Source organism: Ruditapes philippinarum, unplaced genomic scaffold (assembly GCF_026571515.1).
Source record: "Ruditapes philippinarum isolate M1 unplaced genomic scaffold, ASM2657151v2 ctg1385_1_1_1_1, whole genome shotgun sequence".
Classification (NCBI taxonomy): Eukaryota; Metazoa; Mollusca; class Bivalvia; order Venerida; family Veneridae; genus Ruditapes; species Ruditapes philippinarum.
The window spans coordinates 192,444-207,280 of record NW_026854172.1 but is presented as its reverse complement, the minus strand read 5'-3'; the positions used below and the strand labels follow the sequence as shown (position 1 = coordinate 207,280).

At 30.9% G+C, this 14,837-nt stretch overlaps 1 protein-coding gene across 1 annotated transcript in view; it reads left to right on the top strand.

Moving 5' to 3' along the window:
- Window positions 1-2,037: 2,037 nt before the first annotated feature.
- LOC132739248 (mitogen-activated protein kinase-binding protein 1-like) overlaps window positions 2,038-14,837 on the top strand; it is a 76,815-nt gene continuing 64,015 nt past the window's right edge. The window contains exons 1-2 of the mRNA XM_060726912.1: window positions 2,038-2,212; window positions 9,668-9,759. Coding sequence (XP_060582895.1) covers window positions 2,132-2,212; window positions 9,668-9,759 — 173 coding nt within the window. The 5' untranslated portion in view covers window positions 2,038-2,131. The remainder of the gene's footprint in view (window positions 2,213-9,667; window positions 9,760-14,837) is intronic.

Genomic DNA, 14,837 nt, shown 5'->3' with positions numbered 1-14,837 from the left:
TAAGTCTTATTGTGTACTTTAAGGAAAAATAGGACGATTCCTTACTTCCTAGGGAAGAGGTTAAAATGAATATGTGAAAAGACAATGTTATTGTTAAAAAGTATTATGTCATATATTCTTACCTCCTTTTCACCATGGCGTTAACTCATGTGAATAGATTCAGGATATCTACCTCACAAAATGTCAAGACTATGTCTGTTTCTAAACTAATGGTAATACCAGGGATGTTTGATATAAGTCTGATGGAATCTTACATTAAACTAGACTTTAATATTTGTATATTATTTTTACCTCTCACTTTGCTCGCAAAAGTAATGAACTTATCGCCTTATTCGCTAAAGACTTCCATAGATAGATACTCGCGTATACTATAGACGAATTTTTAAAACCGTGACGTGTTGTCTTTCCTTTTCGTTCTTTACGTGTATTTTCTGAATCTGTGGCATCATTTAATAAGTTTATAAAATAGAAACAATTTGAGATGTAAGGATAACGCTGAGTCTGAATATATGATTCTCACGTTTAATGTCAGATACTTTAAGTTTATTATGAAAAAAATATTTGAGTCTCTGAACACAACAAAATGATGCACCATTTTACACCATCATTTTCTAATTTTGAGAGGGAGACGCCCGAACCCCATTGTTGTTCAGTTCTTTATCAAATAATATTATCCAAAATATGATGACAGTATAGCATTGAGAATATTAATATTTCATGGGTACTGATGTCAACATCGACTTTATAGCTAATAGTCCATTTTTATGCTGCATATGGAACACATATCCACATATGTATCACAATGTGCATTTTGAAAATTATTCCCTTCACACGTTGCTGATTTCCAAAAAAAATGATTAAAAAAATGATAGAACAAGGGTTTGTGTGTGTTTTTAATCATCAGTCACAAGTGTTTGAGGTTATTTTCAATAATTTTCTTTATCCTCGTGTTAAATTTAACACCTAAATCCACGACAACAAAAAATTCTCAAAAAAGACTGCATCAACTGAAAACGCAAAGATGGGTAAATTAAAGAACTATATATGAGTCGAAAAGCATTTCTTTTTTGTTTGTTTCAATAATAGTTCATATTTAACAAAAATAACTAAAAATGTAAAACTTGTCGTTTAATTTAGTCGCCATTTGTTTTCCCGTAAACTAACATATCTTTTTAACTGATGCACATTCCGTTGAACCATATTAAGTTGGTCCCCCGTGATACCGGGTACTTGCAGTTTCCTTCCGAGCGTAAAAAAACTTTTGTTTGGAAACTAATATCTTTCTGATGAGGACAACTCATTTATTTTTGACAAGGTACAAATATTTATTAACTAGCTCCCCCTACCACACCACCCCTTTTCTCCCTTACCTGTTAATTTTTCCTCTCATTTCGTTTTGGTTTACTAGTTTATTCGATTCCGTTTCAAATAGAAAGACCCTGGTTTCTGATGTAGATTTAGATCTATCTAACTTGTGGTTAAATCCTTTTGTTGCTTTTATAAATAGATCTAATAATAATAATAATAATAATAATAAAATAATAATAATAAATAATAATAATAATAATAATAATAATAATAATAATAATATAATAATAGAATCTAAAATAATAATAATAATAATAATAATAATAATAATAATAATGTTATAAATGTGTGCAAAAAGAACAATAAAATAGATCTTTGTTTAATTCATCAGAACGATAAAATAAATCATAGCATTGAAAATCTAACTATGATGCACAGAATACACGTGCGCAATCCTAATGTAACACAAGGTAGGCTATGAGGGCATTAATAATCAATTTTGATTTTTCGGCCAAAAAAAAAATAGCCGATACTGTTAAATTGTAAATACAAATATAAAATGTATATAAGACTCCCGATTGTGCTCAATCAATGAACATAATTCGAAAATTTCATTCTAAGCTCCCCTATCATTCAATGACACCCCCGATGTTTCAAAAAAGTGAAACAGTCCGCGGAAATTTAGACCAATCAAATGTCTCGTTACAACACATAGTGTTTACGTCCTCATTCGGAACACTTTTGAATGTTCGTTAGGAAAGTCGAAAGGTGTCAGGATTAACGTGAATAAAATTCAAAAAATGACTTGAATTCTGTGGTCAAAATGGATAATAAGCATCCGAGAAAGATTTTGAAATCACCAGTCGCTAAAAGAAGGAGTAGACTTGTTCCTAAAGATCAAAAGGTGAGGTCAGAATTAATGATTCACAACAGGTGCTGTCATCGTGAGACAGGTGACTCGTTACTTGACGGATAAAAATTATAAAAAAAACTGAGTTTGGAAAGAAATTAATATATTCACTTAAAGTGTTAATCGAAGTTTATGACAGCTTTTTAAAATAATTAATTATTGCTATTCCTAAACTGCTACAAACTTTGCGCCATTGCAGGTCTTACAAATTTTACAGTACAGTGACCTTACTGTAGTTTTTAGTTGTTTTGGAAAATAATATGAAAGTAGGCAAAGCCTATGAATGGGGAAGTTAGATAAAGAAATTCGTCCATTTTTTTATTTTACATTTTTTTTAAGTTATCATTTTGTATTTTATGCACTGCTTCTGTTTTCATAAAGCATATTCTTATTATATTTCCACATGAATTTAAAAAGAGTTCTATTTACTGTACCATCAAGTTTCAATACAGTTAAGATACCATACTCTTAAAGAGTAAACAACCAACAAATTTGCTGAATGATTCTGTGTTTGCAATGTCATTCTACATTTTAAGCTGGGATGTAAGCTATGTACCGCCTTAATGAACATTTTGGTGTACTGGGCAACTCAATAAACACTTTTGAATGCCAGGAACTTACCTCGCTTTGCTTGGATAAAACAATCATCATATTGTTTGATTGGGATTTACCTCACACCAACACCGTGTAGGTCATATGGTGATGTTCCAGACTACTGGTGGAGGAAGACCTCCGGTGCCCTTCAGTGCATTATTTCAGGCACGAACAGGCACCTGAGTAGAACCACCGTCGTTCCGTAAGCTAGCTGGATAGCTTCCTCACATGAAAGAATCCAAAGTCCCTGTAGGGATTCGAACCCACAGTGATGAGGGGAAAGTGGTTTAAAGTCAATGATCTAAACCACTTGGCCAAGTACGCCCCAATCATCAAATAGCTTAGAACTGACATTCACACACTTTTTATTAAAGTTCTGTCATCACTTTTTCTTTGTTTAGAAAATATTATAAATGTTAAATAATTGCTCAAGTAACAAAAAAGTTTTTGGTTGGATTATTGTTGTTCATTTATGGACGTGTAATTATTCGCAGTGCATTTGTTGAAGTGATTGTGAGAAAACACTTGAAAACAATGTTAATTATGACAAGTGTTTTGGAATTAAATCAGAAAAAAGGAAAACAAGCATTGTTTGGCTCAGAATTTTCCCACATTGGCTTTGATGTTTCTAAGAATAATCCCTGATTAATCATGTTGTTTTTTTTTTGGGGGGGGGGGGGGGTATTTTTCATTGACATTTTTACTCACTTGGAACTTAAACTTATGTCCTTTTTACACATACAGTTTAAAATGTATTGTGGCGGCAGAGTGGTAACTGCATCAGACTAGTAATCTAAGGATCACTATTGTGTGGGTTCAATTTTTGTGAAGGATAAACCATTGTTTCCTTGATCAAGAAACTTTATGCTCATTGCTAAGTACTGGTTAGTTCCAGGAATGGATTCAAAATTGTGTCTATAAGCTTATAGCTTCCTACAAAATCAGACTGAAATAAATTTTGTATAAACCAAAGTGTATTGCCTTTGTGAGTACATAAGTGACTTAGTCATATCATAATAAACATCTATCACTGATGGTCATGTTGCAGCAAATCACTGTGATTTTTCAGCACTAATTGCAAAATGATTTATGTCACAATTCAGAACTGTTCACCATTTAGAGGAGAAGATGTGTAAGCAGCCGGATAGCTCTGTCGGTAAAGCCGCTGAGTGGTAAATTATCGTATTCCAAGGGTCCCGTGTTTGAGTACTGGTCATGCTGCACATTTTTCTCACCTTGTGATATTTATAAGATATTTTGCTGCATCTTTACTGAAGTTTGTGGTGATAGCAAGGGTTGACAAATACCACAAAAATTGTGGGTTTGGGGCATCCAATACTTAAATTAGTGGCTGTGCCTGGTTTATTGTCAAAATTGCTCCTGTTTATGTAGATAAAATGTTACAAGCAAGTTAGCATTCTACAATGTAGTGTGAATAGCCTAAGTATGTATATAACAGGTCCATAAAGTGGCAAACTGGGTCTTTAGCCAGCCCCTTATCAGCAAAATGAAACAAAAACAACAACAAAACAACAACAGACAATAGTATGTCTAACCTTGATTTGATATTTATTGAAAAAACTTTGATTCTAAATTTCCCAAAATATTTTAAATAATTCAGAATGACAATGTACCAAAATTCTGATTATTTAGTGTTCCTTAATTCTGCTGCTCTCTGGAAAATAGTCTAATTACCTACAGTTTGTTAAAGTTTGTGCAAGGTATACAATACAGGTTTACCCAGATACCATCTATTTTCTGAAGAGTGAAGAGCAAGTTTATGTTTTATTTGGTTTAAAGTGAGTTAATAAAGCTTTACTGGCTCTATAATGACACAGTTTATCAAAACAACTGGCTGCTGGTTAATTAAATGTGTGTAAAATTAAGATGTAGGTTGCTAACATGCTGCAGCACTCATGTGAAGCACTTTGATGTGTAGTTTATTACATATATTGTAACATTTTCTTCACCATCCAGTCTACTTTAGCTCTTGCTTTCTTTACACTGCAATTTATACATTATAATTATTTCAATTTATATATCTACAAAACAGTTTAAAAATCCAATGAAAATAATATTTACATGTATTATGTTTTAATTTCATATCATTGTCCTGGTATTATTACATATATACATGAAGCTCTTAAAAGGAAATTTTGGACTTGTGAGAGGCTTAAAATGACCCCAGGTCGATCATAAGGTAACGTGTAACCAACGCTGAAAAGCCTTTGACTCTATCTCAATCCCTTGAGAATTTGCAGCACTTTGAAATAAATTTTGATGGAAAAGATCGAGGCAAAATAGTGATTTTTGGCAATTTTGAGATGTCCCCTCGTTGCCATGGTAACAGGAAATTTAAGACTGAGCATGTCGTTACAAAGGCAATTGTCCAGTCAACATTTGTGCCAAGTATGATCAGTATTGAAGCATTTTTCATAGTTTCATAGCAGTTTGAACTTGTAAGAGGAGGCTCTTCAGTGAAAATTGCCATTTTTCACAATATGCTCATGGGGGAAAGGGTTAAAACACATACATGTAGATGTAAATAAAGCACTTTGGTAATCTGATTGGAGGGAAGGGTACTGTTTAATTATAATATTATATGTGATGTTTTACCACTTAAATTTTAATTTAACATTAAGAAGTAATGAATTTTGATGTTATCTTTTTGGCATTATCTTTAATACATGTATAAGATAATAGGTTATACTCGGTCATAATTAGTATGATAATTCATTGAAATCGCACTGATATGAAATGATTATAAAAAGTAAAATCACTTGTATTTATTTTACCTTGACAGATTTGCATTGCTGTCTATGTATACATAATCTTATGTTAACTTTCAAGAGTTGTTTTTAATTGGATTTATAAATCAGCTTATTTATAAGTTTGAAGAGATTATGTTTATAAATACATGTATAATGTTGCTGTTTTTATGCTCAATAATGTGTCGAGTTCTATAATGTAGTAAAATTCATTCATCCAAACAAGCAGGTAATATATAGAATGATAAAGGGCTTTTAATACCTAATCTAGGTAAACATAAATCGCCCACTTTCACTTATATGGGTGTAAACTATATTTGACCCTGATACCCTGTAAAGTTAAGTGTTTAGATGTTTGAAGAGGCAATCCATCAATCACCTGCTGTATATTATAATTATATAGTACAGTATTATAGAATGATACAATACTGCAGCAACACTTACTATACTCTCTCATCAATCTTCTTATAAAACAACAACAAATCTACATAATTAAAATGCTATGTATATTAAATGATGTAGATTATACCTTAGTTTATAGTGTATAAGTATACGCTGATCAATGCTTTAAATTCTCTTAAAATACAGAACATACATCCAGCAGACCTATTTATATATATGTATACTAAAGTTTTATTGTCAGAGGTCTTTGGGCCTCTTTTGTTTAAGTGGTAAAGGTTGCTCACTTTGAATCATATGAAAATATCAGTTAGATAATCATTGTATTATTAAGGATTTACTATGGATTCTTTCTTGCTAGCTTAGAGGAAAGATATTGGTTCTACTATAGGTGCCCATTTAAAAAAATTCATGGGGCACATCACCAGATGAAGCTGGAAATTGACCAAATGACCTATACAGTGTTTCCCGGCATACTCATAGTGATACATGCATATTTTTGAGATCTTGAATTTGTACATATATCATTACAATTTGCCTTTTACATGTATGTGATTTGTTTTAGACTGAAATCAAGCTTATGAACTAGATACATATACATATACCTGTAATATAGTTGGCATACATGGTAAACCAAAGTTACAATTGAAGCATACAAGTATTCCAGTCCTTTTATACAACTGTTAATTAAATTTTAAAACTTTTATTAGTTAGTTTATTGAGAAAGGTCACATGAATGCCCTAGAAATTTTACATTCAATAAAGGTATGCATACATTATAAAAAATTACATGCTTGAAATTTTTATAAAACATTTTTGAACTAATTTTAAACCCAATTTTCATTTTACATTTATTTTAAAATTGAATTTTACATTGTCTTAAAATATTTGCCCCAATTTTCCTGGCTTTTTTTTAAAAACCCAATTTTAATGATTTTTACCACCCATAAGAAAAACATGTGTTCCTTTGGGCATTTTAAAAAAGTGGTGTACATCTATCATACACTTTTTTGACTTTTTTATCTTTTTTTAAATTTAAATTCATTTTGAGGACGTTTTTTTAATAGTTTTTTGGGTCAAAAATCCTTTCGCTGTAAAACAATTTAAGGTTTTTTGACCAGAAAATGTTAGTTTTTCCTTAGTGCATTTGGGGACAGAAAAATATTCCAATTATATTATTTGACGAACCCTTGTTTCACAATACGTGTAGATACACTATATAGATAGTTTTGTAAGGTGACTATATTACTATGCTAATTAAGCAAACAAAAATATGTAGGTCTATTGATTGTTAAACATAGATCTCTTATTGTAAAATGTTTTGCTTAAGGTGAATAAACAGTGCAGGGTTTTAAAGTTATGTTTATTCAATTGATTTGGGCTAATTTTTGTTACAATTTCACAAAAATTTCATTTTGTGGGTAACAGTGTTTTATTAGTTTTATACTTCTTCAGTATTGGACAGTTTTGACACAATTTTGAATTGAAAATTAAATATTTAAAAAAAAATGATATCTATAATTACTGTTAACTCCCACACTCTCTCCCCTAAAATGACCCCCACCACCCTAACAAGCTTCGGTCAACATTGAGTTAAGGTCAAGAAGCATTTAATATTATTTATCTGTATCTCTGCATAGCCACAACATTTCATTCTAATAGTATACCCTTGCTTCAAATATTATATATATGCATGTATCAGAAGAATAGAAGCAAAAATTCCCACAATATAACTTAGAATCATAGAATTGTTACATGGTGTATTTATTTCATTATTGAAAGATGGATAAAACAACCTTTAAATGTTACAATAGTTCCTGGTTTCTTGTTGCTAACATTGGCACATTTTCAATATTTCTACATTATTTTAGGCAATTAAAATCCATTTAGAAATAATGACATTAAAGGGTCAGGTATTAAAGGGAGTTAAAAATTTAAAAGCACGATTTAAAAATGTTTTCAAATTTTCCAAATTTCAAATTCAATAGCAGTTTTAAATTTTCACCCTTATTTAAAATAAATTTTTAAAAAAATTTCGGTTTAAAACCCCAAATTTTTAAATTTTAATTTTTATATGGGGGGGAAAAGTTTAGAATTTTGACAAAATCGCTCAACTGTCTCTAAATTTTAAATTTTATAATGTTTTTTTGGTGTGATTTATGGAGATTATTGAGACTGGTTGATGTAATGTTTTAACTTTCACAATTCCCCTAGTGTTAAAATCTGTCATAATATTAACACAAACATGTGGACGGAAAGTTTTAAATCTGCTATCTTTTGTAATAGTACAGTTATTAGACATTTAAGCCATGAATAACTATAATGTATATAATTATCTGATATGATTTTTATCAGTCGGATAAACATCAAAGTTAATCATATCATGTAAGATCAGTGTACAGTATTTTTTACCCCAAAGGTTAGCGCATGATTTTGAAAAGAAATTTGGTTAAACACAGACTATTGTTTCTGATAAATATAAGTTCAAGGTTTTTATTTAAAAAATCTAATTTGAATACCTGTATTATTGATCAGAGAAAGATAGCGGTATCTTAGCATGACTATAAAAGGAAAGAAAACATAACTCTATGGGCTGATCAAGCAATCCGGGTTTGATTCCCAGACGACGCAGGTCACTTTCTTCGTGATTGATCATGAAATCTTTTCAACGGTTAATACTCTTAACTTATAGTATATTTTTAAAGGGGGTCATTATTTACATTTTTTTTTTGGTTTTTTGACACTTTTAAGATGAACACAATTTTTATCAATCTGGTCATATTTTTTCTTCCCAGGTCCAATACTCGTGCCTGTGGTCCTTCATACATTCATAATTTCATACCATTTTGGTTTTATATTGATGGCTTTTTTTGCTGCACTTCTTTACATGTTACAAGGGCAGATTTATTGTGGAAAGGGGACTGTATACATGTAGTTTTTAACCAAACTGTCATAAATATAGTCATGTCATGCACTTAAAACAATTTCAGCATGCAGCTTTATTAAAGTACTAATGATCTTGAAGTGCAAATAATGATTCCATGTCATAGTGTCAGACGATGTTAAACATTCTCTTTTCATAATGATCTAGGCCATGTATGACAACTGCCTCAATATAAAGTAATTTTTGGTAATTACATTTAATTGACTGCTAAAAACACAACTTTTTTACATGTATTATGTTTTTAGATATGATAACCTGTTACCTACAATGTAGATTTGACAACATTTTCAATAAAGCTTCCATAATTATATGGTAATAGGGAATCATCTATATATTCATACTTTACTTTTGTCGCATTTGTATACATACATTTTTATACATATATACAAATATTCACATAAAATCTGCATACGACCATACTTTTTAAGAATTTCAAGAGACATTATATCAATGAGAAATGTAATAATTAATATTCCAAGACCTATTACAGTTAGAGTTCAATTATCATTTATAATATTATTATAGTTCATCTATGTATTATACTATTTTTTATAGTCACCTATATAATTAATACATGACTGTAGGTAACATGTTTTTTTTAATCAATTCAATTGAATTGAAACTGATAAATGTTCAGAAAGTGTCATCATAGATATATTAACTGATATATTAACTGATATATTAACTGATATATTTTAAGATAACTATACAACAAATTTTGATTATCTACTACTATATTTTCAGGTAACTCTAGAAAGAGTTCTAGGATTTACAGCCACCAGTAATGCATTAGTAGCATGTGACCCAAACACTAGTACCATAGCATATCCTGCAGGGTAAGTCATTATATATATATATGAGCCGCATCACGACAAAACCGACATTATGTGTTTGCGACCAGCATGGATCCAGACCAGCCTGCGCATCCGCGCAGTCTGATCAGGATCCATGCTGTTCGCTTACCAACTTTTAACAAGTCGAGAAACTGATAGCGAACAGCATGGATCCTGATCAGACTTCGCAGATGCGCAGGCTGGTCTGGATCCATGCTGGTCGCAAACCTATTATGTTGGTTTTGTCGTGACGCAGCTTATATCCTTCATGCTACTCCTCTAAATTTTCATCCAGCTTTAAGATTAGGTCCCCTAAATATCTTCTAGTTATAATGACTGATTCTCCCACAAAATGACAATACACACATGTATATTATGATGTATTAACAACAGCTGTATTCAGTTAAAGATTTTAAGAGGGCCCTTGCATGGCATATATACATCAAGTCTGGGATTTTGTTTTTTCACATATGACATTTATTTGAGATTATTATAAATAATGAAAGGCTGAATCTCCGAAGATCAGAATTTAGTTTATTATAATGTTGGTAATTGTTTGATAATTCATGACTTGTATTGTTTACATGTATATTCATGCTACATGTGTATATACCTTCATTGTATGAGTTAAAGGGGAGGACAACTCTTAATTACCGGTACTTACAAATTATCTTGTTAATTTTGATAGCTTATTAACCCTTTACAACAAGACAAAGTTTGCAGCATTTTTCCACATGATAATAAAAAGAAAATACTACCGTATATAATGTTAGGTGAGGTAACAGTAATTGAAACAATTGTGATTATCAGATAGATCTAAAGTTTACAATATAAAGACAACATTTCATATTCTTTTACCTCCAGGCATATGAATGGTAATTAATATTTTCACCTTGTTTAACCTATTCATTGTGTTTCTAATGTGCAAATAATGTATCGTAATGTATTCAACTGGAAGATGATTACAAGACAATAACACAACATGTATAGTTTATACTGTAGTGTATGACATATTTTACAAGATTGGTAATGACAGTCAGATTTTTTCTGTAAAAGGAAAGAAAAAGCAAGTTCTTTGTTGCTATGAAAACTTCACTCAATTGAATGTTTATAGACTTTATAATTATTGCTGACCAGTGGTTTGTTAACACAATACATGTAAATACCTTTTGGGCTACTGCAGATCTATGTAAGTTCATAATGTATAAAAAAAAGTGCTATTCTAACATAAAACTCTTATGTTCTATTCGATAATTTAGCTGTTTATAATTTTTTCTTTTAAAAAAAAGAAATTTTAATGGATGTTATAATGAGTGAGCATGATGTCATTTGACAGTTATGTTTTGATTTCGACATTACTGGGGCAGTCAGTAATTTTTACATGGCATCTTGAATCACACACAATCATGTATTAAAAAATGGTGCATGTTTGCAAGATTTTATCTACCATTTGCATTGGTAGCTTTTATGCAAAAATACATAAGACTTCTTTTAATAATTATATTTTTCTGTCTTGGGTTACCGAAAGCAAAGGCTTATGTCAATATGGTATGCTAATTAGCATTCTAGGTAAAGCGTTTTACGGAATAATCAAAGTTTAATTTATGAAATTGACATAAATAAGACAATTGATAATAACTGTTGTTATTGTTTTATAGGTAAAAAGCAAAATTTAATTGTATCTCAAAAGACGTATTTAATACAGTTTCCTTGCCTGGGTATCAGTTGAAGCAATGTATACAAAATTGACATGAAATTAATTAAAACATCTATCTATGTTAATGAATTTTTTATGTAAATGAGTTTACCCTCGTTGACCTCGAGGGAGGATGACAGTTGTTAGAGGGATAGAATTATTGTGTCACTCTTTGTCTATTATAGTATACTCATTGTTTAAATTAATAGCCCACCCAGATAGTTTACCCAAGTTTAAAGATGGACTATGATTAACCCTATTGTTTCCTTGCATAAATATACTAGTATTTTAACCAACATTTAGAAGTTTTGGTTAGGCCGTGTTTAATTGCTTGTGGTGATTTTTAGATTGCTTGAGTCACTTTAGGCTTGAGGTCTGTCTGACCATGCACCAATTACACTTGGCTATACAGTTTCAGTATATAGATATCAAATTCCCTTATATTGATGAACAAATTTAATATGTTTCTCTTTAATTTTAGCATGGCCAAGCCATTGTTTAACTGTTTTGGTTATAAGAACAGTTGTTTTCTTATAAATCCAGTGTCACATATATTGTACAGATGTCCATAACATTACTACAATAGCACTTAGATTTAATTGGTGTTTATCTGTTCATTAACTCAGTAACTGTCCTTGTCTAATAAAATTGGTTGAAAATACAATGTACAAAATGATTTATATACTTCCAGATGAAAACATTCTATTCAGAATGATTTGTCAGTATTACAATAGAAATAATGACAAGGACAGTAGGAACAATGTTAAGTTAACAGTTTACAAGATACTATATTTTGACAAGATTTAGACGTTCAATATAGATATCAACATTTATATGACCTCACTATAACCTGTACCCCATTATTTGTAACTGACTCTTTTAAGTATTTTCACAAGTGTTGTGTAATGCAACAGTCTTTATTTTTCTTACATCCACCTGTCTAGACCTTATTATTAGAGTAGAAGATGGTGACATGATGTGGCCAGAGGCCAAAATGTTGACCACTCAATTAGGATACCTTGTCCAACTGTCCACTTTGATTATCCTGTAATGATAATGGCAGCTGGTCAGTAAGGATGTTGTCCTAGTTTCCTAACATCAATCTGTGCTTCATTGTTACATTGTAATACTAGTATTTTAATTATATAATATGTTGACCTATATTGTGATGAGTCATCTTAATAAATTATCTCCCCTACATGTTAATATTAATACCTAATTAATATTGTGGTGAACAGGCATCAATAAATATTTTCAGAGTCACTCGTCCTGCAGGACGAGTAGCTACTAAATCCAATGTGCAGACAACATTTTTCTACCCATCCTGCATCAAATTCTCTTAAATTCTACTTGTAATTACAAGTGGAGGAGTGAAATTTTTGATCTCTGGTGCATGGAAAAGATGTCAAATAAAATTTAACTTCCTAAAAGACAAGGAATTAAAGTGGGTTGCAATGTTATGGGAACCAAACCAGGAAGTAAAGTATAAATTTGCATGCACTTGTTAATAAATGCACAGGCTGTTTATATATAAAGTACTTGTGATTTTTTTATTGCAAAGCAAAACTTGTATGTATATCCCATATATAAAATTTGAATTATGTAAGTCAATAAGGCTGTTTATAACTTAATAGTTACAAGTTTTCTATGTATATATATTTAAAGTATTCAAATATAAGGACAGCAAAGCAATTAATGGGAATATACTTAAATGTTTATATTTAATAGAGTTATTTAAAGTGAGATATTTTAACATGTTTATTTCATATTTTGCTGTATATATGTATGTAAGTGTATGAAAGTGCTGCATGTTTAAACATTGTGTAAGTTTGGGTATCTAAGAAAAATAAAATCATAAAATTAAAATATCTAAGTCAATTAGTCGTAAACAACTTCTACTGCACCCTTCAGGAATTTGCGACATACTCATTTACATGTGAAGTTAATTGATGCCAAAATAGGTGTGACATGTATGTCACTTTGTAAACATAAGGTGATTTTGAAGAGATGGTATAAACTAGACACATCCTTCCCGGAGCCAGAAGTTCCAGACGTAATATAAGGCTTCTTATATAGCTATTATACTTGTGTACACATGTCTCTTGTAATTGCTTTGAAATTGCAAGTCTAATAATATACATGTATACTTGGCGTATATATTATACATTGTGTTGCCTTTAATTGCAGGTGGTTTTCTGGCTTACATTGTTATTTTAGATAACCCGAACATTGTATTTGATGTAAGTGATCGTAATATTGGTAAAATCTCCGGATGTAAGGAAAACATTTGATAACCAGACTATATTTTTTGTGGCATTGTTATTGTTAGAAGTTCCGGGATTCTGACGTTTGGCTCTGGCAGTTTGAACTTATTCCAGACATTATTTTATTGTCTATAATGAATTATCTACAAACATTGAGAGGAAATCATAGCAATTACAGAAAAAAATACAGAGTGAACTGTTATTTTGGTTCTCTAATTGAACATGGATATTTTGTAAGAAATATTGTACTTTACCTGTCAACAGCAAAATAAGAAGGGTCTGTCTGGTTTACCTGTCGACAGCAATAGGTACAAACATCTGGTCTAGATGTGGTGAGAGATTGTACAAAGAAAGCAATGCTCAAAACACTTCATGAACATAGAGCTGTCAGTCAGTATAAGTGTCAGTCCAGATGTAATTTAGTGGTCTGTTACCTTTTACTTTAAAAGAGCTGGTATCTTTTATAAATGTTAGAAATGCTATATTCTCAAAATTGGAGAGTATCTTCAAAATTGAAGAGTATATAGTTATTATACAAGAGCTCTGTCTCCTGAATGATGGGCTCAGCTGATATTTGAACAATTTTGATTTATGCTTCTTTTTATTCTTTCAAGGTAACTAACTATACTGCCAATACAGGAAATGAATGTAATGTTGAAGTGTTACACAAGTGTAAGAGTAAAGATAATCTCCTGACAGAATCTTGTGTTGTTACCAATATTATACTAAATTACTTTAGATCTTCTTATGTTTTACTTGTTGTGTAACACAAAAGTGTAGCGTTATTAATGATGCTAGAATATATATTTAAAGTGACATTATGCTCATTTTTCCGTAAAAATAATTGTTAATGAAAAATGTTTTGAATAAAATATAAAAACTACCTTAACCCATTACTTCATATACACGCCTTTTAACGCCTTTTTCACCCCCCCCCCCTTTTTTGTTGTCTCAAATGATGAAAAAATGCCTTATTTAGGCCCCAAACACTTGGTTTTGTTTGAGAAATGTTGTTAAAAAAAGTGACCTCTTTTTCGGCGCGGCCCCCCAACCAAAAGATACATCAGGGGGTTGCCAGAAGGGGGATGTGCCCCCTTCTGTTTGGGGGGTTTGAAGGGGGG